General features: G+C 35.6%; 1 protein-coding gene across 8 annotated transcripts in view; it reads right to left on the bottom strand.

The window, feature by feature from the left end:
* The window catches only part of QKI (QKI, KH domain containing RNA binding), a 152,269-nt gene that overhangs the window by 109,898 nt on the left and 16,880 nt on the right, over positions 1–25,491 (bottom strand). For all 8 annotated transcript variants that reach the window (XR_001331753.2, XM_088053367.1, XM_014255957.2 and 5 more), the window contains exon 2: positions 6,270–6,412. Coding sequence is in view for 7 of the 8 variants with exons in the window: in XM_088053367.1 (XP_087909493.1) it covers positions 6,270–6,412 (143 nt within the window). In the remaining variant the exon portion in view is untranslated. The remainder of the gene's footprint in view (positions 1–6,269; positions 6,413–25,491) is intronic.

Genomic DNA, 25,491 nt, shown 5'->3' with positions numbered 1-25,491 from the left:
CAGATGGCCCTCTGAAAGCCTGACTCTGCATAGAAAATGAGATGAGCCATAATGAAAGGCACTACAGGAGCAAAACCAATCACGATGTGTGAGGTGCCCCCGCCTGGAGAGGCGAAGATTTAGTTTCAGATAAGCATTGTAAAAGTGAGAGGCGTGGACAAGAGGGAATTCCACCCTCTGCCTCAGGTGATGGGCCCTGTGAGCCTGGGAAGAGTTGCCCCATCCCAGACCCCTGGTGGGGCAGCAGCCCAGGGTCTTCTGGTCAGGTTTGAGCCCCTGGGGTTTCTCCCTTGCTCTGTTCCTAGTGGCCCCTGACCCTGAACTCCACCCTGGTTCTGTCCCTCTAAACCCATCACCCTGCCTCTGTTGGGGCTCTCTGTCTCTGGATCTGACTTTGTTCCGGTGCTGAATAAATGGTTTCATGAACAGAAGCCCACCTCGTTGGTGTTCCATGCTTGTTCCTGGTAACTGTAGCTTCTCTGGACATGATCCTGGAGCTGCTGAACGCAACAATGATGGATGCTGACTGCTAGACCTATTTCAAAAAACTTTCCCTTCCTTTCCAACCTCAAATTTTTTAGTTCCCACAGTTAAACATTTTTCATAAAATTAATGTATTAGAATAATTTTAGTTGTTTCATCTAGAGAAAAGTAACAGGTATCTTCAAACTAACTATTTAGACTAATTTTCTAGACTACAATTCTTCTTTAGCACTTATAAATATATTATAGAGCGCAGTCCTCTTAATGCATGGTGAAGAGAGGCACCCAAATGTCTAGCACCGGCTGTTGATGTCAGATTAAGGGATTCCTACCCTTACAAGCTGGACTTGTATACTGATTAAAGAATAAAAAAATTCCACTGCTTGCGGCATGGAGTGTCATATACATGCTGGACATGGCATGTAAACATGCATACAAAACATGCATATAAAACTAGGGGCTTAATATTATGATGCTAATTTGAAGAAGTTACTAATCAAGTACCAAGCATCAACATAAAAACATGATGTCCTAACAAATATGCTTAACTTTCCTAGATGCAACTCATTTCTTCTCCCAGATTTCCGAATTTACTTTGAAAAATATGAAGGGGAACATTGCCAAAGCAAATGAAACTAACTAAGCTCTTACTTTACTTGTCTTATTTCCACCCTACCTTCCTTTTCTTTTTATTTACACACACAGAAAGACCACAGGATCTGCAAAGAGCAAAATTAATAAGAATAAAATAGGAAGAACATCATTAACAGATAAATGACACGGTAATCACCTAACTTAATTGCATTAAATTCTTGAAGAGTTTAAAAGAGAAAAAAATAATTGAGATATGGACCAAGTTAATTGGTAATGCTGAGATGATGCTCAGCCTGCAAGATTACTGTAAGGGACTAAAGGACAGGATTTTTAATTCCAGTGTATTCTAGACTGTCTTTCATCCTTTTGCCTCCAAGTACAAACATGGTCTGGAGGTTTAACCAACTTATTTATAAAATTATGACAAAGTCTGCCATACTGCACCAAAAAAAACCCCAAACCAAAATACTCACCCAAAAAACCCCAAAAAACCCCAACAAACCTAACACAACTCCCAAATCTCCCAAACCAGCTATTGAGTGTTTAGCACAGTTCAAAAACTAAAAAAAACCAAAAACCTAAAAAAACCCTAAAAAAAAAGAAAATCAAAAGGTGATTCAGACAGTCAGTAATAGAAGAATATCTAATAAAACATTAGATACAAAGGGTAAAAAAAATCTTCATACAGATATTAGGGCAAGTCTCCATTGTAACAGCATCTAAACAAAGGGGCCCCTTCTCAATCCGTTCCCTTACCATGTGCAACCAAAGCATATAAAGCCTCTCATGAATATATATAGAGTTCAAAATCAAATTTTTTGTTCCCATTACTTCTACCAGAATGTTTTTCCAATGACCCCACTAAGACTGAAAATTAGTAATCAAACTACTTTAGTTATTTCATATACATTTGTACTTCCATCAGTAGCTGACCATTTTCCAAATCTTCCTGCAGCCCTGCCATCATTCTCTATCCCAAGTTTATGTACAGAGACCAGTTATATTCTCTCTTTCCTTCAAACTGCAAAGGTAAACAAGGCTAAGTCTTTTAGCGTCCTACCCTGTTTACCACTAGGGAATGAAAAGCTTAAGTAAAAGAATCAGAACAATAAAAAGAAGATGCTATCATTTTCCTAATCCATATTAGGGATGCTATTAAACTCTGATATTACAAATTGAAAAAGGATTTAAACACTTTGTAAGTAAGTTCCCCATAGTAAAACGAGTCCCTGTGTTCATCATTGTGTTGTACTAATTAAACAGTTTTAACTAAAATGGCCAGAAAGTATGCACAAGCTGTTTATCACTGCTGGCCTTTGAGCTTCAGTATACTCAAAGGATATGCTACTTTAGATGCGATAATTACTGAGTTCTTACATTTTTACTGAAGAGGCACAGAAGAGTTCCAACAGAGAATTTCACATTAATCAGAGATAACAGGCTACTTATTAATAATAAAGCCATTATTATAATAGGAAAAACATTTATTCAGTTCAACATTTATAGGTACTAATTCCAAAAACTGTTTAAATTGATATCAGGCAGAAAGTTTAGTCTCAGCTCTTTAGGGAAATTCGAGAAAATTAATCATTTATCTGAAGCATAAGAAATACTAAAGACTATTAACTATTCACTCACAAACAACAGCTTATCCTCCATTCTTCTGCTTCTTAAGAGGAGATCAACAATTTTTTCTGACATCTTTCCTTCTTACTTTTAAAAATTCAGATGCAAGTTATTTCACCATGAATTGGAAATGCCTTCAAAAGGTATAGACAAATGTAAAGACTTATATGAGACTATAAATATTACACTGTAGAGAACTCACTTTTGACTTAAGGGCCAAATACGGACAATTAACGGAATTTCATTTCTTGGCTGCCTTTTGCACAAGTTCTCTCTCAAGTTTCAGGCGCATATACACATGGCTCAGAAAAGTTAAGTACCTCAAATCTCAGTTTTAATACTAAAATTTCTATGAAGATTAAACCCCTTTTCAAGGGTGCTAGAAGAAAAAAAAAATACAAATAGACCCAATTGTGAAACAGTAACTTACTATGAAAAAAAAGTGCCACAAAGGAGACTGTCCCAAAGTTAACACAATTTATCAGCCTGTGACTACATAATGGAAAAATTCTCCTGGTTAATACAACACACCAAAGAAAATTAGTTCTTCCTTAGCAAGATTTTTGCATATCTTCCACTTACTAGTACAGAAGTAGAAATTCAGACTCTGCAGTCAGCATTTAAAAACTACAGGCTGTTTCGGTCAATTAATTTTTTGGCAAGCTAAACCTTACATCACCTAGGGCCTTCAAATAAATATTAGATTAAAAATACTCAATATGTACGAGTATTAGAAAAACAAATTAGAAGCCTTCAGGGGATTTTATATATTTATTTTAGCCTTTAACTTTATATACTGTACTTTCTGTGGCTAACCAAAGGATAGTAAAACAGCAATATCAAAGTGATGCAGCCTATGAAAATTTACTGTTTCATCTTTTGTGTATGTTTATATATACACCTATATAAAGCATGTCTGTTTAAAGTTATGGTAAACCACTATTTTTATGCCTCACAAGTAACTGAGAATTCTGTGCACAAAATAGCACTGTAATACTATCCAGTATTACTACAGTCAACTAACCAACATGCTCAAAATTCTAAGTCAAAAATATTTACCATAACGAAAGTTTATTAAAACACCCTAACATTTTGCTGATTATTTTTTAATTTCTAAAAAATATTATTAAGTATAATTCAGAAAGCCAGTTTCTGGTCACTCTTCTCTGAGCAACTTCAGGTTTATCCAGCTTTATATCTTTGTAATGTATACAAGACTGTCAGTTGGAAGAAAATTATGGCAACAGAAAGAATCAACTAGATTTATCTGGGAAACTCACTCTCATAGTCTATACAGCATGTCTCTCCTAAATCGAGTAACAACTAAATTAATTGCTGAATATGAGTAAGAAATTTCATATACCATTGTGAAAATTCTCACAGGTAACAATTTCTATCCTTACACACAAATTTACCTTTACAGGTGAAATTAATACTTACAAGTATTACTTCTAAGTATTACTTGTATACAAGTATTACTTTTTTTTTTTAACAGGTTGGAATCATTGTGCTCCAGACCTTTTGAATACTGTGTTAGCCTGAATTCAAAGCACGTTACTTAATTTCTAACTTGCAGAAAGATTTTAGAAATGGCCCACATACCAAATCACAGCTTTTTATTTGTATGTAGTGGTATATTCTAGTTGATTAACCAGTTATTGAGGTTGTGCTGCTCCCATTCCAAGCAGCAATGAACACTGAGAACACCAGGCTTGGCTCCCCAGTGAAGCTTGAACTGCCAGGTCCCACCACAGCAGCAAAAGCATCGCCATTTTCTAGCACACACTTCACATCATCTCACAAGAACCAACAGCCTTTTTATTCTGGGTCACGTGTATACAAATCACAAGCTTCTCCAACTTCTGAATGCCTAAGAGTTTATTAAAATAAATTAGTGACCACTTCAAGGAGGCTCTTCTCAAAGCAAAGAGCTAGCAGTAGCTAGTGAAATCATTACTTTGTCAGTAACTAGAGACAAACTCCTGCTTATTTACATTATATTTGATAATTAACTGGCAGTGAAGAGCTAAGCTACTAAAACACTGATTTCTAGAATGGCAGCTTAATAGTTAAGGGAAATCCAACACCTTTTTTCTTACTCAATCCTTATACAGCAAGCATCGAGTTCTGTAAAAACTACAACAAAATAACTAAGGCAACTCTTCACAAAGAATACATTGTCAAGTTACGAAACTGAGATTTCAGTAACTAAGAAATGTTTTTAAAAGCCACTAAGCAATATAATTCTAAGATACATGGAGGTATTAAGTCCAGAGCTACTTCCATGGCTTTGTGTAACAACTGCATTGGAAAATTCCTCTAAAAAATCTGTAATTCTGAGGAGTTTCAAAAGAATTACTGGTTTTGGTGTGGGGACACGTATGAATGTACACAAATGTATACAGACACATATATGTTTAACGTGGAAGAAAAATGCAATACAAGGGAAAAGATATGTCCTTAGTGCCAGTGCAAATTCCTTGAACACTTTTCCCAGTAGACATATTTTAACCCCAAAGTAAAAAACCTGAAAAGTTGAAATGGGAGAGAAGGCATTTGTCTAAGTATTCTGTTCTGAAAATAAGGACTTGCACTTAATTTTCTTAACGGAGCACGGCACAGAGAGGTTTACTTAGAGGCCTGTATGTTCCAAGCAGCATCGAAATAATAAAACCTCATTTGGAGAGCTTAATTAAATTAAGCATACAAAGAAAAGCCACAGAAATACACAAGTGTTACTTCCATTTTTGCTGTTCTATACTTTCTTCCACTTCATATCACTTTAATGTACAAATCCCTTAATTGCACCCTGCACTCCTGAAACAGAACCTGCAAATTCTGTTAGGGAAAAGTAACACAGTTTCTTATTTTGTCACTGATCAATGAAAGTGGTTGGGGTAGTCAGGGTAGATTTTGAAAGGACTGTTTTTCCTAGGTAGTTTTTAGAAACACTTCAGACCAGATGAATTCAAACCAGTTCTAGTTAAATGAAACCATTCTCCTTCAGAAGGTAAGTGTACAGTGAACACCCCATGGAGACCACAATATTGACAGGCAAGCAAAGAGTTTTGCTTAAGCAGGGTGGGGAAAGAGGAGAGGACAGGACAACCAACCCTGAGATAAAGACACTTCTATAAGCAACAGAACTGGTTACACAGGTATGGGACAAACAGTAACTGAGACTAAGTTCAGTCTCCAAAATGTCTCTGAAGGGCTCCTAAGCATTCTGCAGCTGACTTTTAGAGATACACCAAGAGGAAAAAAACCACTATCCCAAGAACTACTTTTCTCCTCAAATTCACTTCACAAGTGTCTCAGGACGGACAATACCGAATGAACGAGATAATTAGGATCTTACATCTATGGTTTAGCAATCCATACTAGTTTGGCATTTAACACGACCTTCCACTCACACTCACTGCAAATCAAGCTAAGTGGAACATACACCGATTGCCTAGTATCCAAAGCGACTCATCGTGATCCAAGGGTAGCATCACATGAAATTTATATTTAAAGACGATCACAAAGATCAAAAAATAATTTAGGGACTAAAAAGATATACTTACATCTGGATATTCTTTTACAGGCACATATAGTTTCTCTTGTAACTGTACAATAGGTCCCACAGCATCTGGTAATTCTGCACTTCTCTTCTCCGTACTACCATTTAATGTGTCGTTATACATGTCTTTCCGTACTCTGCTAATTTCTGTGGGGGGAAAAAAACGTATATTAGGCATTAAATACAGTAACAGATTACAATCTAACATGTCAATTTTTTCTATTATTTCCCAAATCTTAATGCCATTTTCTTCCTCTTCTCATGAACATCATAGCAGCTGAAATATCTACTCTGGTTTTGTTTATTTTTCTTCTGTTTTGTTTGGGGGTTTTCAGTGTGTTTTGTTGTTTTTTTTTTTTTAAATTGCAGCACCCATTCTTAAATGTCTCTCATGTCTGTAAATTTGCTACCTACTCATCCTGTTTATGGAATTCAGCTATTGAAGCAAAAATTATGTGCACCTCCTCACAACACTTACAAGATTGCTCACTTCATTTTAAAGGTGTATAAAACAGTTCTTTCATGTTTTTCTAAATAATAAAGCAGCTAGAAAGAAAAAAAAAATTAGAAATCTGTACCTAACATAAAAAATAGAAAAATTCATCAATACAGTACTTTTGCTAGTTATGGGATTAACTACAGCACTGGGAAATTAAATAGAGCCTCTTTCAGCAATGGGAAATAGGACAACTTAATAGCACAGTTCATGAGCACATGGTATGACAACAAACTGGTAGATATTGTTCTACTGACTACCCCCAAAGAGATAATGAAAAAAACGAAGTGCAGTGTGGTATCAGAGACCTGGGCAAGCTCTCTCGGTGCATTCAGAAGCCCTACTACTTCAAATCAAAGTAATGAAAAGCTCCTCAACAACACCAGGGAATGTCAAGGGTGAACTTCAAAGTACTGTTTCTACCATTTACACCTGTGTTACTCACACCTTGCAGTATTTACTTGGAAGATGTAGTTTAGAAGTAATAAACAAGGTAGTTAAAAATGGATAATTTTATTCAAATCTATATTAGCATCACTAAGCTGTAAGAGTCTGAGAATGAACACAAAGCTTTCTTTTGTTTAACCAAAAAAGACATTTAACAAGAAGTTACATTTTACATCTAAATCTGTTAAACATGGTATTTAAATGGCTACCATAAGAATCAGAAATTCCATATTTCAAAATTTATGGAGTCCAAAATAGTGTAAAAATGTTATCAATGAGATTATTTCAGTATCACTGAAGAATTACTTAAAATGAATGTATTAACCAAGTTTCAAACCAAAAACTAACATTGCAACAGGACTGTTCCCAAAGCATTAAAGACTTACAATAGCATGGGCTGTAACAAAGCCAGTTATCAGTAATTCCAGTCTTTTACTTAGAATTGCAACAACTGCTTTCAAAACCTTCAGAATTAAACATGACACTGAAAACAGAAATCTTATGCTTTCATCTAAATACAGGAAGCCACAGAAAGAAGTCATCACTTGAAACTCTAGCAGCAGACAAGAGATTAATGTAACCTCTGTTTCATAATCAGTTTCTTCTCTGGCAAATGATTAATAGCTGAGATTCCACCACCTGAAAAGCTGTGGGGTGGGGGAAAGCATCAGAAGGAGACCTCTCTGAAACACATATTCAGGAACAAGTTGTTTCGCTGCTGGAAACTGACACAGTCATGTGTACTGTATCATGATTTAGTAAAAAACACCTGTTTATAATGGGGAACACAAATTTTGTCACCATATAATCACAGCTGAAGGAAAAAATACTTATCTCCTTCTACACACAATTGGCAACGAGCACAAATTCCTTGGAACTACAAGCAGTATTTATACTGGCTCCACTATATGAAGAAATTCTTTAGCACATCTCTTTGAACAAATACTACTATCTTTTGGCACACTTCGTTTCCTTTTCATTCTCTTCAGATTTTCCATTAATTTACACTACACTGAGACAAGCTAGACAGTCTGCAGAAGTTAGATGGAGTACAACCATCCTAAGGTATTAGTGCAGCCAACCACAAGCATTCTCTCAAATGCACAATCATGAAGTTATCTGCTTGATATGCCTCCTGGATTTTTTCAGATTCTGCTGAATTCTTCTACACATCTGCAAGATTACTTTTTTATTTTATGACTAATAGCACTTTTCTGACATACCTGCCTCTTGCTTAATCTCACCTCTGGTGCCTCAACAAGACTCCATACAAAGTACTGAATTTTGATGGCAACACCTTTTCTTTTATGGTCTTTTCCGTCACACCCAATTCAAGATTCTAGTCTATTGAGCATCTTGCAGCTTTGCCACTCACTTAAGGCAGTTACATGTATCAACAGAATTATGTGGTACTGTATTTTCAGCACCTCCCTCAAGTTTACCAGGAGTTAATAAGGTTTCAGAAAGCATCACCTGCAGCATGTTAGAGGAGATAAAAGTTCTGCTCTCTCAAGCCCTAGCAAGTACCATTTTATTCTGTTCTGAAATACATTAAAATACCTAAAAATCTCAGGAGCGGTGCTCAAATAGGATAGTCAAATCCTCCAAGCACACCTTTTTATTTCTTAGGATTGAATTCACATATCTTTAAAAAAAAAAAAAAAAAAAAAAGTCAAGTAAACAGTCTTCTATTTAGATTTATTTCACATTTCTTACTCACTACCAAGTAGGTCTTCCCTTGCCTAAAAGCTTATTTGGTAAGTCTCTCATGAAATCACACTTCTCAAGTTCATTTGTAAAGCTTTAGCTCCTTCACATTTACAATTCGTTACAGATTCTTCCCTCTCACAGAAAGTCAACTGATTCAAAAATAAGGAAAGCTTTATTTTCAAAGTGAACATCTAAGTATAATTCTAGGTACTTTACCTCTACCTTAATGCTGCAGTGGTAATTATGTTATATAACACTCTAGGGATTTAAAAGAGTGTTAGTAAGTAGAGATACTTAATTATAATAGTAGATATGACTGGAAAAAAAAAAAAGAAAAGCATACAGCAGCTTTCCCGTATCTCTAAAACCTGTGAGTTCTGCTAGTGCATTAATAGGTTTCTGAAAGAATATAAGTACCTATCTCTACTGTAGGTAAAAGTAGAAGCTCATAAATAATTTCAAAATCTACAATATTGACCTTTAACAATACCCTGGTCTATACCATTCTAAGTAGTAAGTTTAGAAGTAAATGACAAATTTGTCTTGCTTACAGCAGGGTAGTGGAAAAATAAATCCAAAAGAAAAGACAAACTGGTTTCAATATCTTTATCTTGTTCCACCTTAATACGGCATGACATAGTTAGCCATGGTAGCAATGACATGCATTCTGGTCCAGGGGACATTTTTCTTCCTCTGTCCCTAAAACTACACAAGTAACAATCTTTTGTTTCCCTTATCTACAGAGCATATTTTTCAATCTAATTCTAATCAATCTAATCTAAGGTACGTTTTGAAGCAGGATATACTCTTTATACTGCTTACATCTGTCTACAGACATGTACTGGTTTGATTTCTTCATTAAAGTATTCTTCCCCCTTGAACACACAAAGAACAACGTTCATGTGAGTGTTTGTCATCGCATTAAAGACCATCAAGAAGTTACTAATTTTCAGTTGTCAGTTATTCCTTCAGAAGAAGTAAGATTCTGCATATGTGTTTAAGACTTCTGGGTTGCAGTGTAAAATGGGTTTAGATAAACTATTCTGCAAGAATATTCAAAGTAGGAAATCACTGAAAAAAGATTCAAATCCTTCCTGTCACACCACTTTGCAAACCACTTTCATCAAAAGTGGCCACATCTTTACTATTTCTCACAACAAAAGCTTCCTCTAAATTATGAAGTTTTATCTTTTGGAAGGGCATTAGACCTACTGTTTTTAAACTGATACATTCCTCACTGTTGTTTAAACTAGAACTAAGAATTTGAAGAACTGGAACAAATCTTCTGATACTCCAATTTAGCTACATCCTTTTAAACAGAGTTAAACTGATGCAACTTTCAGCTTATGTTGCTTTCCTAAACCATGTTAAGTCATCAATGCACACAGAATTCCTTTTTTGAAACTAACAGAAGAGCACCTTAACTTCATCCATTGTTTTTCAATACACAGCAAGTGCGGGTGGAACAAGCCAGTAGTCAAAATCATCAAGAGATACAGAATTCATCAAAACACTAATCATCTTCTAATACCAGCAGGCATGCTTCCTTAAACAAGTGGAGCACCAGGCTTTCCAAGATTCTCAAGAACAATCTAGTTTCTGGATGAAAAAATAGTTAAGTTAGGAGCAAATGTTTAAAGTTAAATGTTTAAGAGTTATGGTAAGAAAACCTGTTATGTTCATATAGCTAAAAATCTACATGGTACTTGGATCTCACTGATGCATACAACATCAGTTTCAGTTTTCTACTTTCTCAGAGAAATCAAGTTATGGCCAAATATGAATGACACCAGATTTTTTACAGGCAGCATAATTTTATGTATTTTGACAGGCAAAAGTAATTCTTATAATTTTTTTCTTACAGACTATGACACTAAACTGAAGCATGAATAACACCTTCAGCATTTCTACAATAGCTTTTTGCAAAAAGTGAAAAATTCTAACAACTATCTATCAGAGACCACTTTAGCGAGTCCACTCGAAGGCATGCGATTAGCATGCATTGCACTGAGGGGGCAAGTGAGGAACTAACTGAATCAAGTACCTTCTCATTCTTCACTACTATGCAGAGCAATTTTTTTAAATGCAACAAAATGTGTGCAATAAGTTAATACTTTTATGAAGTGTTTTTGTTGCACACAACTGCTGCTAGATCATCACTTGAGGCATTTTAGAGTTACTTTTAAGCAACAGAATATTTTTTCTAATTCTTTTGTAATCAGGTATGTCCCTAAACTAGAAAAAAAACACACTAATAGAGTCACTAACACTTACAGGCACTAACATAACAGACATAAAATTACCACCCTGTAGGATCCAAATACACAGAATAGAGGTCCATGACTTGCACAGGCAGGCAACCAATTCCATGTGCCATTAAAGCATTACCCATTAATTAGACAACTGCAACTAGACACCAGTTCGTTTTATATAATACAACAGTGTGCCAAACAGCATCCAATAATATTGCAAAAAATATGGAAAATACGATAATGGAGAGAAAAAAGCTCAAAAAGTAGGAAACTGTTATATTCTGCTCTTACTTATCATCTCTGAAGACCAGTGAATTATAATCTCTCTTGAACGGGTTCCGAAGACTAACACAGAGCATGTACTTAAACTACAACATGAGTAGCATGCCAAGCTCATCACCTTCACAAAAATAATCTTTTTGACACAGCATGTACCAAATTTAAATACAACTTTTCTTATAAAAGAATTAAAAGAAAATCCAAAGTGGCATCACACCATTAATGCACTAGATCAACAGACAGCCTCTCAGAAGAAATGAAGAAGTATGTGGAAGTACTGGAAGTACTCAACACCACCACTGAGAATATGGCACACAAGTCATTCAGGAGTATCACAAAAAAAAAAAACAAACAAGAAGTGTTTGCATTTCAAATTTCAGTTCATCTGGTTCTTCTCTTTTGCTCCTCAGAGCCCAATCTAGCAGTTACACTTTTGATGATTAAACTGTCAGTCCAATGATAAGTGGGCAGCGCTTTCAGCAATTTGTCAGCACTCTTGGTATCAAAATTCAGTCATTTCTTTTTGCAAGAAGAGCCTGCAAACTCCTTCTTCTGCGGGCAGTTGTAAGGTTTGTATCAAACTGACTTCAAAACCAAATAGAGCATACTCATCTGTTCCCTTTGTATAAATGTCAACAGAAAGCTTTAACGTGCTTTATTATTGGTGGAACATTGCAACTCATGTGTTTTCTAATCTAGCAGCTTTAGTATGCTTACTTGGCAAAGAAATAGCTGGTTTTATTCATCACAATTTTATCAGTCTTCACTGTTAACACCAGTGCTGTTTGCTACTACTGCTGATGCAGCAGAAATAGCAATGCTAGCAAAAAAACCAAGTAATTTTTAATATTGTGCCACATGGACTTGTACCCCACACGCATCATCAGTACACGACTTAAAATGCTGGCAAGCATTTACACTTCCCACCCCGATATTAAAGCCACGAAATGCCTACGCATCAGGCAAACAAGATTCATAGTATCTGTCCTTCAGAAACCAACACAGAGTAAAAAAAAAAACAACAAAAAAAAAAAAACCCAAAAAAAACCAAAAAACAACCTTAGGATCAAGCACAGCTGATAAACAGACAAGAACTGTGACAAATTTTCATGTATCAGCAATTTTGGTCTAAAGCAAGACACTGAACATAATAAACTGGTAAATTTAAGTCATGCATTTGTTTCCACTTATTAAAACTTGCATATATGTTATTTGACATTATGATATGTCAGAAAGATCAGGTCAGGTCTGAAAAAGTCCATCAATCCTGCATTACAGCTGCCAGTGGCAATCTGCATTTGTTTAAAAAAAATAATACAAAGAAGATTAAATAGTCTCCACATTTTCTTCGTAAGCTCCAAAAGCTGCATATTTGAGATGAAGTTCTTGTATTTGTCTCATCATACCCCAGCACTGTGCTCCAAAAACCTAAATATCTTGAACATAAAAATAAGTTTATATGTTCCCAAGAGGATACTTTAAAGAACTGCTCAGCAGTCTACCTGGCGTATTCAACTAACATAATACTGCAACTGTCATACACTATCCATCCACATCCAAATGAGCAGGACTGGAAAATGGAAAGCTTCTTGAGGTGAGTAATTAGCTGATACAGAGAAAACAGTAACATGTATAAAGAGAATAAAGAGAAAACAGTAAATGAAAGTCTGTCAGCACAGCATGACTGCTGAAGCAGATTTGGTGTCTCATATCTGCATCAGGCTTAACTACCACCCTCTCAAAAATCCACTCTAGTTCCCTTCAGCAGCAAGTTGCCCCTAAATACTTACAGAATAATAGAACCAATTAGGTTGGAAAAGCCCTCTGAGATCCAATCTAATCTGTGACCAAACACACCAACATATCAACTAGACCACAGTACTAAATGCCTTGTCCAGTCTTTCCTTAAACTATGTCCTTTTGTCATGTCCCTGGTTGCCTGGAAGAAGAAGCCAAGCACCACCTGGCTACACTCTGCTTTCAGGGAGCTGTAGAGTGAAAAGATCTGCCTGAGCCTCCTTTTTCTCCAGGCTAAACACCCCTAGCTCCTTCAGCTGATCCTCCCCTGGAGGACTTCTGCCCCAGACCCTTCACCAGCTCTGCTGCCCTCTGGATTCGCTCCAGCTCCTTAAGTTCTTCCTTAGTTACAAGTATCACAGCCAAATGTACATTAAGCTTCTAGAGCTATTCAAAGTTCTCGACTGTTTGTTTTACCTTCCACACTCAGCAGCATAATCCAAGTGTTTGTCAGGTAACCAAAAGTATAAACAACTTGAATATCTTAGATGTGGGAGAATCTGCAGTAATACCTGTGTGAACTCCTATTCACCAGAACGATTAAATCAAGGAGCCATCCATTCTGTGAGATTTAATCAACAATGTTGTTTGGCACGCTTTAAAAACATCAGATTGATATGGAAATTCTGTCAGCTCAGACAGAACTTCCATGGTTTTAGTTCCTCAGGTGGGTATTTTCTTACAAAAAATACACTACCTCAGTTTACTGTCTTTTTTTAAAAATTGATCCTTGTGAGCAATGTAGATTGACTGGTCTGCAATGGACCTTTCTCTACCCACACACAATTCCATTCTCCCTTCACACCATAATCAACTGCTGTCCACTCTGCACAGGTATCTTCTGCACATGAAATAAAGTGTATTTACGTTCAACAACTATGAAGTTATGTAATGGGAAGCTCTCCAGTAAAGCCAGAAGGGCATTCTCTCAAAATGTATCCTGAGCACTTTGGAACAGAACAGCCTAATATCAGAATCACCTGGATATCAGCATCAAAATCCCACACTATGCTATTCTGCCAATAAGAGCAAGAAGTGCATAAAAGGGCTAGACACTATTTCACAACCTTTAAAACAAAACAAACTAATTTCAACAAATTTGTGGCATAGACCCTTTTAAATAGTGAGTTTTGACGCTTACTGTAAAATTAAAACTTTAGAGTTGCTTATTCTTAAGACTGAGAAGTAAAAACTACTTTAAAAACCCCACTTGAAAACTAAACAGCACTGTTTTCTTTCCTGTATTTAAGGGTGCACCTTAAGACTCACCAATTTCAAAGAGCAACCTAGAGCACGTGCAGAGTTATTTTCTCAGTCTTTGGGAACCATCCAAAATTATCCTCCACAGTCAGTAATTACAAGAAAGCATTCCATTGGTTAATGTACTCTTCTTTTGTATGAGAAGACTGAGGGATTTTTTTTTTACTTCCATGACCACTCAAAAGTAATTATCTATTCACTAACATAGTCATGTTATGTGAGCCTTCTCTCTCTTTTACTAATTGTTTTAATGCCAAAGTAAATTTCATACATTTTAACATACCAAGGCAACCTGAAGAAATACAAAACTTGTTCACTTATATAAAGTATTTCAGAAAATGTTGGGAAGTGAAGATGCATATCCTACTGTGTTCTGTCTATTTTTCACAGTCTTGTATTTCCGCATCACAAAACTGAATATTCTACAATTTATGCACATAGTGATCACTTGATACATTGAAAGCCACTAGATTTCTGGACCATACCCAGCCTGCTTCATGAGATCAAGGGAAGAAAAAAAATTAATTATTATTACCTGATCAGTTGTGAAGCATTAACATTATGCATTCCTTATTAAAAGAACATATAAAAACCATATTGCTACTGAGACACTGATGAAAATACTTTATAATCATAAAAACTTGTATTTAGGCACTATAGGTTTTGTATTTGTGACATCTAAACAAACTGATCGCTGGTTATCAGCTGAAGAATTTACCTAATACTCTAAGAAACACCAAAATGTGAGGAAACAAGCATACCTAGAGATAACTGACCTAGTTAATAAAGTGAACATTTCCAATTCTAACCTGCTAGCATATCAAAGCTATTCCAGTACTTGTAAGAAATATCTTTATGTATTTCTGAAGTACAATTTCATAAGAGGCCAACCTGACGGCTTTCATCACTTCAACTGGAACCTAATCCATCTGAATAGGACTGACTAGTGCTTCTCATTCCAAATTTACTTTTTCTTATCTGATCACATACAACAGTAACACAATCCCACTTTTATACACACTGCTCCCCACCACACAGCATTGTTGTAAATGCTGCCCTACCTAGCTCTTTCAGCATTTTATTCACAAGACTAAGAAAGTAACCATTTTTGGTTGACGAGTACCAGCACTGACAAGTTAGTCATACACAACATTAAATACATTAACTATTGCACTCCTCTGATATAAATTACATTATGAAGATGAATTGTGCAACTTCAAATTAAGTTTTAAGTATTGGAAGACTTCCCAGAGTCAGTACATAAACAAGATCTCTACTTAATCCCAATCTCTACTTAACCAAATACATAACCATTGCCATAGCTTAAGAAATTTGACAACACAGCTAACCAAACTACAACCCTAAATTAAGCATTACCCATCTGTGTTAGAAACTTATGCACATTCAATACATCTGAAAACTCTTGAGTTGGATGTAGAATGACCAAACATGTACTCATGCAGGAAAACACTCCCAAAATTTAGTTCTACAGTAAACATTCCATCCAGACACATAAGTCCCGTTTTTATTACTATGCCATGTTTCAAACACATTGAAGAACTTTTAAAAAAACCAAATGAAAGTCTGTAAGACATATGACAAGTTTACCACAGACAGCACTAGACTAACGCAATAATTATAAGAGTGCTCAAGAAACAGAACAACTGTTCCCATGGAATACTCTGCATAAAATTTAACTAAAGAAATTTGTTTAAAACATGGCAGAGAAGTTTGAATTAGATGATCTTTAAGGTCCCTCCAACCAAAAAGCACTCTACAACTCTATGAAATGGGTAATGCTAGAAAAGCTTTTCAAGGTATAAGTTTTAAAAAAGTGACAAAAAGTGACAAAAGTAGAACTGATTAAAAGGAGGTTGTCAAAACATGCTTTAAAAAATCTATCAAGAACAATACATATGGTAATAGGAAAGGTTTTTACCTTACTGCAAATTGTAATTTATTATATAAACACAACCAGTGACAAAAATTTATATATGAGAAATATAACTAGTAAAAAACTTTAGTTATGTCAATAAATACTTTAAAAAGGTGTTGAAAGTAGTTTAAAAATACTTGTATTTATGCTAGGTAGTACATACAGAAAAAAACTACTTAAATATTGTCATTGAGTTCCACTATTACAACTGTTAAACAACTTCAACATCACACATTGGAGTGATTAAGATAACCAGTCAGCTTTAAAAAGTTGACCATTTTTCATCAATGTAGAGGAAAAGAAACCAAAACAAAACAGTGTGCTTGAATTCACTGCAAATACCTACACCTCAATAATCTTCTAAAATATAAATATACCTATGTAATAATGGTCCTACAGGGAAGTGAAACCTGGCAACAATCAAACTAAACCTCACATGACTGAGACCTAAATTCAAGGTTAAAAAAATAGGCTGCTGGCAATTGTAATTTTCACTAAAGCGGAGTATTTTTTCAGACTTGAACATAAGTTAAAATGAAGTGACATATTAGTATACTAATCTAACTGTTATCCATCCTTTTGTGCTACACATTAGTTCAGCCATCTGACTCAACACATTACCAGCCAGCAGGAAATCAGCAAGGCAACTAACGCTTTCAAAACATGCAGAGCCAGCAAAACCTTAGAGAATCAACTACAGCTACCACCATCACCCTCTGACAAAGTGAGAAATAAGAGCATTCCTACTTACATTTCTTTTACTGCAGTGAAAGGTATTAACTGCTATTTGTCCTGTTTTCTTTTTTCTTTTTATTCCACTTAGTGAATGGAATGTTGAACTTAAAAGTATGTTAAAAATTATTATGAGTATGTTAAAACCAACTTAGATCTTACCAAGTTTTGTTTCTGTCAAGAAAAAACAAAACTCTTAAAAAAAAAAACCAAACCTTTAAGAGTATTTTTATACGATAACAAAATCCCACTGTCTGTCAAAGGTCTAAGCAGAGTCACATTCTTTTTGTTCTTTTACATGACAAAGATACCTGCTTTTCAAAAACTACAGTGCTACCTGCTCTATTCGGTGGATTCTCATTTCAACCAACACAGAACTAGTTCAGCCCCTCAACCATAACAAAGCTTTCACTCACAATAATGAGAATATAGTTGGCCTGCCTACTACGTAAACAAAAGTATTAAGTCAGTGGTACTACTCCAGAAGTACTACTTCTAGAATAATCAGAATAAAAACAGACTTCTAAATATCCTTCTTTTTCATGTAACACACAGAATTTGGTTTGCATGTAACATCAGTCCCCCATTAGGCAGATCTACCTTGACAGGTGAGGCAGCCAGAGTCAAAATGGCCCTCAGATTATCTGAGTCAGTGCAAATCCAAACTACCTTAGAGATATCCTTGTAAAGGTATATGGGTGACTTAGGCTGTTTGACAGGAGATTCCAAGTGGCATGGTTATGTACACTGTCACAATAGCAATCCACTAAAATCTAATAAAACAAAACCACAGCCTTTCCTCAAAAACACAACAATTGCACACTTCAGGAATGTGAAGAGGTGACTACCTGATAAACTACTACAAATATTTTTAGAGTTGCACAATGTAATTATCCTGGGAACTATGACAGTATTATCATATACTCTTGGTTCCAAAATACTGAAGAATGCCATTATTAACTGAAATAATTCTTCAGACTTCTAATCCTCAATTACTATTACTAATCAGTAACAATTATTACTATTACTGTGTATTTAGGCCCTGCCTTGTGACACCACATCAATAGAAGTATCACCCTCAACAACGAGCCCCATGACTCTTTCCATGTAAACAAATATACACTGTCTTGGTTTATATCTTATTGTCCAAGTTAACATTCACTTGCTCAACACCAAGAGGTATTTTCTAAAAAGTCTGAATCGCACTCTGCTGGGAAGACTTTATGAACAATTTCATGGAATACTATAAGGAAATGAAAGATGTCATCTTTTCCCTATGATATTCAAGATCTGACCAAACAAAAAGAACCTAGCAATGCTTCAGAGAACTGCTGCCTGAGACTCCCCCAGTATCAGAAACATCACTCTTCCAAAACAAGCATGCCTGAAAGTTCTCATCTGTGTGCATCTTATGGATCACTTTTACTGCCACAAAACAACTGTGCTCCTATCTGGTAACTTGTTAAATTCAGCCAGTCAGCTAGGCTGGCATTTTTCCATCCAAAGACCTCTGCCACATGAAATAAGGTATTAACTGACAGCAGAAGATGCTGTCCTGCAGCATAGGAGGAACGAGACAATTTGCCTCTGGGTTTCACAAATATTTCCTGACAGCAAAGACATGGCAAGACTCCAAAACTTTGGGTTTACTCCACGCTCTGGAAAGCAGTTTCCTCTAGCAGACACATACATTTTGTTTTCCTCATTCCAAACCTTCTCCTACTCCCAAACTGTCTGTTTTCTACAGTCAAGTCCCATTTTCCACCTAGGGAAGATATAATTCTTCATTTCTTCAGTTAGTCCCAGTTTTCACGCAACCTCACTCTCACTTTTTTCTTTCAGAGCCCACATGCCATGAAGGATGGCTACACTACCAGACTATTGTGCTCCAACACCATATCTTCCTGTCTGAAAAACAATTATTTCATACAAGTTGAGATTTCAGAAGAAAGCCATGCATTTGCTTACAACACAGGAAACTCAGTCTGTTCTCCCAAGCCCGTTCCCCAGACCACAGAAACTCGCAACAACAATTACATGGCTTTCTCAGGTTGGAGTAAAGCATTCCGGTCCTATAAGACAGCTCAGTAAGGGAGACTGCATGGAGTCTTTTACTGCGAGCACGTACTCGGCAGGATAACCTTTCTGTGCTCAAACTTAAGTGCTCAAATCCAAACATGATCTATCTCATTTAAATCCAGGCAGACTTCCAGACAAAATGACAAAAGTACTTACTTCAGCAACTTCTCACAGAAAAATTCTTAAGTTTTGTTTTAAAATACTAGTACTTTTTTGCTCATGTTCATTCTTGTAAAGTTTTTCACTGCTTTAACTGAAGCCTAAACCACACACTTGGCATGAGAAGCTTCAGGTAGTTCTGCAAAGTTAAAACAGCAGAAGAGGCCATTTAGCAGAATGTATAATGCAAACTTGATCACAAGTTGTATCAGAGCTATTTAAAATACAAATGATAATACAGCAGATTCCAGAGATCATATCTGCAGCTTTACTTTACATAATTCAACTGTTTCTTCAGAAACACACCCATACTCTGAATGACTGAAAAAGCATTTCAATTTATGTACTAGAAATACAAGGATTACTGGTACCACGATGATAGTATCCTTTTCAGTGTCATAACATTTGGTACCAGATACTACAGTGAAAGATTACATCACCTCTGCCAGTCTGCCTATAAGGAAACTATTTTAATTTTGTTTCATGGTTTATCTTACATATCTTAAGGACAACCACCTCCTAACACCAAACATCCCACAGAAACATCCCTCCCTGCCCTTCCCCCTCTCTCTGCACCCCTGCTAACTATGCCCCCACTATCCTAAGATGTATTTCAGCTTTAAATACAGGGTATCAAAATGGAACTGAGATGAGGCCTCAACTACACACCAGCTTATACTACTGCTTCCAACATTAATTGCCAGACCTATATTCCACCCAAGCAGATGAGCCATCATTCATTAAATCCCAGCCATGCACGACTAGTAACGGCATATAGCTGAGGCTACTTTACCAGAAGGGAAATAAAATTTTAACAAATACTGTGTTGAGCAGGAGTAGAAAAGTTCCATTTTTTCCCTGCATTTAACATTCCAGACTTGTTTTTATAAGCTTTGAGTACAAAAGCAGCCAAAACCTGAAACAGCCTTTAAGGCTTCTATTTTCTTCTACTTTCTGTCTCTTTAACTCTTCTCTTTCACCTGTCCCCACATACTGGCTGCAGGGGGAAATTTTTTTTTTTTATATATCATCTTTGAAGGATAATGAAAAAAGCAAAAGGTAAATAGGCAATCCCCTTCTGCCACTAGACCTGCAGAACATCTGGTAAAGAGCTTGACTGCTTTCAATTACACTGCACTGTGGAAAAGAAAAAGAAAACTAAACAAAATGAAAACCAAACACAGAAAAAAAAGCCCATAGAAGAACTTTTTGGGGTCCTCTGACACTTTCAGAACTCATTTCAACGTGATTTTCCTCCAGAGCACGGAACCACATTCTCACACCATGAAGTGTTCTTGGAAGCACCAAAAACCACCCTAGGGGAAGTCTATAAAGCTCCATACAATGTAGTGAAGAACTAGAAATACAACCAGTAACACTAGTTATAATTACTATTCAAAACAGCCTGGATGCATGCTGGATACATTTCAGCTTGACAGGCAAAGTTCATGTGAGTAATATTCTATTTGTTTCCCTGATTACTGTGGCCAATATCAAATGAAACATCTTAGCTGTTACATTTTCTCAGCTTTGAGAAGCAGTAGCCTTGGTATCAACTCTCATGATTCCTCCAAAAACTTTGAAAAAAAATAGTTTAACACTGAACTGCAAATGACAGCTGTGCACTTCAAAAGGAGACTGAACACCGGGAGCTTTGCACTCCAATTAGGTGTCTCCCATGATCCCCCAACTCCTCCTCAAGGAGCAAATTTAAAAAAAAAATAAATAAATAAAACCACTACAACATTTTTGGGAATGATCTTGGTCACCTGCAACATCTCTCCTGTAGGTCAGTACTGAAATTAAAGTGAAATATGAAGATACTGCTGACTGCATGATGAAGCATCTCGTCACCTCCTCACAACTTCCTATAGCGGGAGGAAATCCTGAATTAAATATTTCAGATGATAGAAAAACATTCTGCAATTAAATTAAGAGACCAATGTATTTAAGCAACCTACTTCTCTTATTTACTATGACTTCACTGAATTATTTCAAAATTTAAACTAGACAGTTTGCATTGGAGAAACCTACTAAAATTTACTTTGTTTATGCCAAAAGTCAGTGAATTGACTTTTGTTCTCTCAGAGAAGTGGCAGTAATTGGTAAAACTAGGAAGTAAATTCAGTTTCTTACATCCTTCCATTCCTTTTCCATTCTTGCAAAAAAAAGTAATCAAAAGACAACTCTAATTTTACACATTCACACCCTGACCTTAACAAACAGTGCTAAGTAGACAATCTTTATTAAATAATCTGCTTCTAACACTATTCTACGTCTGGTTAAGAACATAAAAGGTAAAAAGTTCAGGGGAGAAGATATTTTTGGTTTTTGTTTTTAAAAGCATCTCAATGAAATACCAAGAACAAGAACAAAACTAGACCTCAAGATGTTCACTAAGTTTTCTCAAAAGACCTCACCTCTCATTTTAACTGATTTTAGCCCACAATCAAATGCACAGATCAATTCCCTCACTTGGGAATGATTAGATGCACTACCTAACAGTCTTTGTTAATGACAAATGTTAAGGTATGTTATTTACTAGAAACAAACTAAAAACAGCTTTAAAAATTCAGTCAACAAAGCAAAAGAGAAATTAACTATGAACAGTAAGGCTACAGTAAACAATACTTATAAAAACTATGAAATGTTAGTATAGATTGAGACTCAACAGGATGACTGGAATAAAATATTAAAATTTAAAAGCAGATTAAATCCAATGCTACATAAAAGTAAATTTGAGTGGGAAAAAAAAATGTGCTCTTATACAAAGTGCTACAGTTCAACAGTAACAATTCAAAATGAAGTTCACATCATTCTGAGTAAAATAACAAAGACACTTAAGAAACAATTAGTATTAGGACCCCTAAAGAAACAGAACTGAAAATAAGAAATGGAGTATGCTTAAAATAAAACAGTGGTTATCATTACTAAGTAGGTGAGCAGCAGGGAACACACATGTTTAAATAAATAAGAAAGTCAAAAGACAGACTGTCTTCATCACAGTTTTTGATAGTATCAAGACTTTTTGTACTGTGCACTGTAGAGAATATCCTGCTCCACCTCAAGGGAAAGCTTTGTGAAAGCTTGAAATGTAGGTATCAGTAACTGGAAGTAGAAAAATTAGGTGGAAGTAGACAGCATAGTATATCTGGTTACAAGCACAGACCTAAAAAAAAACAGTTTAGTGAAAAGATAAAGAAGACGAGCAGATAAATGGCATAAAGAAAGCAACCCAAGACAATTTCCCTTGTTAAAACTCAAGGTGAAAATCACAGTGGATCAAACGAAGGCTGCAAAAGGAAACCCATTTTGATATACTACAGACAACACAGCCAAACTGCGAACACAACTTTATGCAATGACAGAGGCTAAACACCAATGTAATCACGGTTATTGGAAACAGGCCAAGAGGTGCATAAGTGCGCCACACACAGACAGAAATAGTGAAAAAAAGATAGAACACACATTTTCTCCATGTTGATACATGCAGAAAACAAAACAAAAACAGTAGGAAAAAATTAACTTGAAAATCAATCTACACCAGTGTTTGAAGATAATAGAGCATTAATCATACAGTGCACTGAAAGTAAAATGCTAAATGTAGTTTTGTTACACCTTACCTTAGTTGTAACAACATTACAACTCATTTTGAAGAGGATACTGAATTATCTTGGTTTTTAGGTTTTATGTTTGTTTGATTTTAATCTGAAACTTCAAAAAGGTGAATGGCATTACAGAATGCCTACATCTACACAGACATTTAATGAACAGGAAGAAAGAACAGTGGGAAAAAAGGGTTAATGACAACCAAATGGAAGATGCAAAGAACAGTAATAGTGAGCTGCATGAAATTATTACTGTTCTTTTTATAAAAGGAAAAAAAATTGCATAGTTAAGAAGGCAACACATCACCTATCCCAGAAAAGAACTCATATCTTGAGAAAGTTGTAAAAAATAGATTAAAAAATTACACTATAAGAAAGTTCACTACTCTAGAAGGAGACTACATATCCCAAACTATTTAGCATTAAACCAAAAGTCAGGTTTGTTATACCAGTTCTCCTTCCTTTGAAGGGTAAGAAGTGTTACTAATACCAACAACACACTGCTGCTGAAAAATGAAGTTTCTTAACACCGCTCACACCAGCTCTGTCTTTGTAGGCCAATTCAACTCAATAACTGAGCAAAAGACTATTCTTAGTCATTTTCTAGTTTGCTTGATTAGCTTTCCTCCAGGTTACTAAGGTGAAACAGATCATTGAAGAACTCACTAATTACTCACAGAATTAGCAAAAAGAAACAAGGACACCACCTCCAACAATAATCTAGTTTTTGCATCACCAAGCTGCTAAACTACTTCAAAACTATCTTCCATAACTTTTCTCCAAGGTGATTCCAGTAATTAAAACAAAAACAGGTACTAACGCTATTTTGCAGTAAACAAGTTGGACATTATCTTTTTCTATTAATTCAGTAAACACATTCCACTTCATCTCTATTCTACACCTGTACTTAGTCCTTCCTAGTTCAACAGGTGCCTCTAAATGCTTACAGACAAGGCAATAAAAAGCAAAGGAACAGGGTAAAAGCTGTACCAGCTAACTCTGGATGCCTGTACCTGAACTTGTTTATATGTTCATTTGAATCTACTGCAGTCTTAGAACATTAATATATAAAGGTTATAAATGCTATTGCACATTTCTCAAGTTAGGCCACAATTTTCCATGATCAAAAAATATAGAAATGTATACAGAAAATATACTCTATAGGAACTTTATTCTGTATTTTCTATATAAAAATAATCCAATATGGTAACAGACAGTCAAGAACTTGGCAATGATTAATTTTATTTTGTTACAAATCTACACTTTCAGCAAAGAAATGTGGATGAATTACTCATTAACTACAGATACAGTGTGGGACAGACTTGCAGTAACTGGAAGGCTCACTGTTTTCATCACAGTGATTTAATAGCCTTATGTCTTCTGTTAATAAGAGTATTACCTCTCAGGAAGCTTTACTTTACAAAAGAAAAAAATAATTAAAAAAGTAAAGTAATAAAATCTGTCAGAAATTGGTAACAGGTGTGATTTTCTAAAGGGCATAACTAAATTAAATCACAAACAAGAAATTAGCAGCTCCTATTTCATATACTTGCTATAAAAATTCTTCATGTTAGACAAGAAGTTTGGTCATATTTTACCTTACGGATCATATATCCCAGAGAGTCATTCTAACACTGACCTTCTGATGTCACTTAAGAGGAGAAACTGGACCAGTGACACATGTGAAGGAATAACCTTAACAGCTGCCACACTTGAGGTCTGAAGTGTTCCTATTCTCTTCATTTTGAAGTCTGTGTCAAAATCCAATGCTGCTCATTCTTACTCCCACCTGAATGATCATCTCTCAGAGCACTCAAAAGGGCAGTCCAAAAGTGTTGTAGTGAGGACATTCAGTCCAATTCATCCATCTCTGAATTAATTATCTGCAATTCTTTCTATGAACAGATGATAAGCATGCCAGCTTTTTACTATGCTTCTTAAACAACATTTTTTGTCTTCTCTTTTTAATATAGTGCTCACCATACATGGGAATGGTATTTGTACATTCAGCTCCTAGTTATCATACAGGAAGAGCATCATCATTTAGCACTACTAAACATAAGGGGTTAAGATTTACTGAAATGTATCAGTACCAACAAGTTTGAAAAATGCTGTGCTGCTATCAGAAATTATGTTAACATACTGCTGGAGACTTCCAGTGGGACTTCAAGACCAGTTCAATTATTTATGGAACTGCTTCAGTGCAGTCAGTCTTCAAATACAAGGCTATGTGGTTTTTAAATCTATCACATTAGGGTTAAATCTGGCATAAGGAGAAATCTGTGAGGAAGCTGCTAAGTTTCAATTAATTACACATATTAGGTCCTACTTTCTAATAGGAGCAAGTATCAAGCAAATAAAGGAACAGAATATTCCAAAATACTTGCTGTGTAAACTTTAAGCAGGCAGGTCAATTTTTTTTAATTATTTTTAAAAAAAACAATGCAACACTGTTAGTAGTTCTTAAATAA

This window comes from Pseudopodoces humilis, chromosome 3 (assembly GCF_049639895.1).
Source record: "Pseudopodoces humilis isolate 2021_Gansu_Grassland_sample_001 chromosome 3, ASM4963989v1, whole genome shotgun sequence".
NCBI lineage: Eukaryota > Metazoa > Chordata > Aves > Passeriformes > Paridae > Pseudopodoces > Pseudopodoces humilis.
This window is presented reverse-complemented; position numbering and strand designations above follow the sequence as displayed.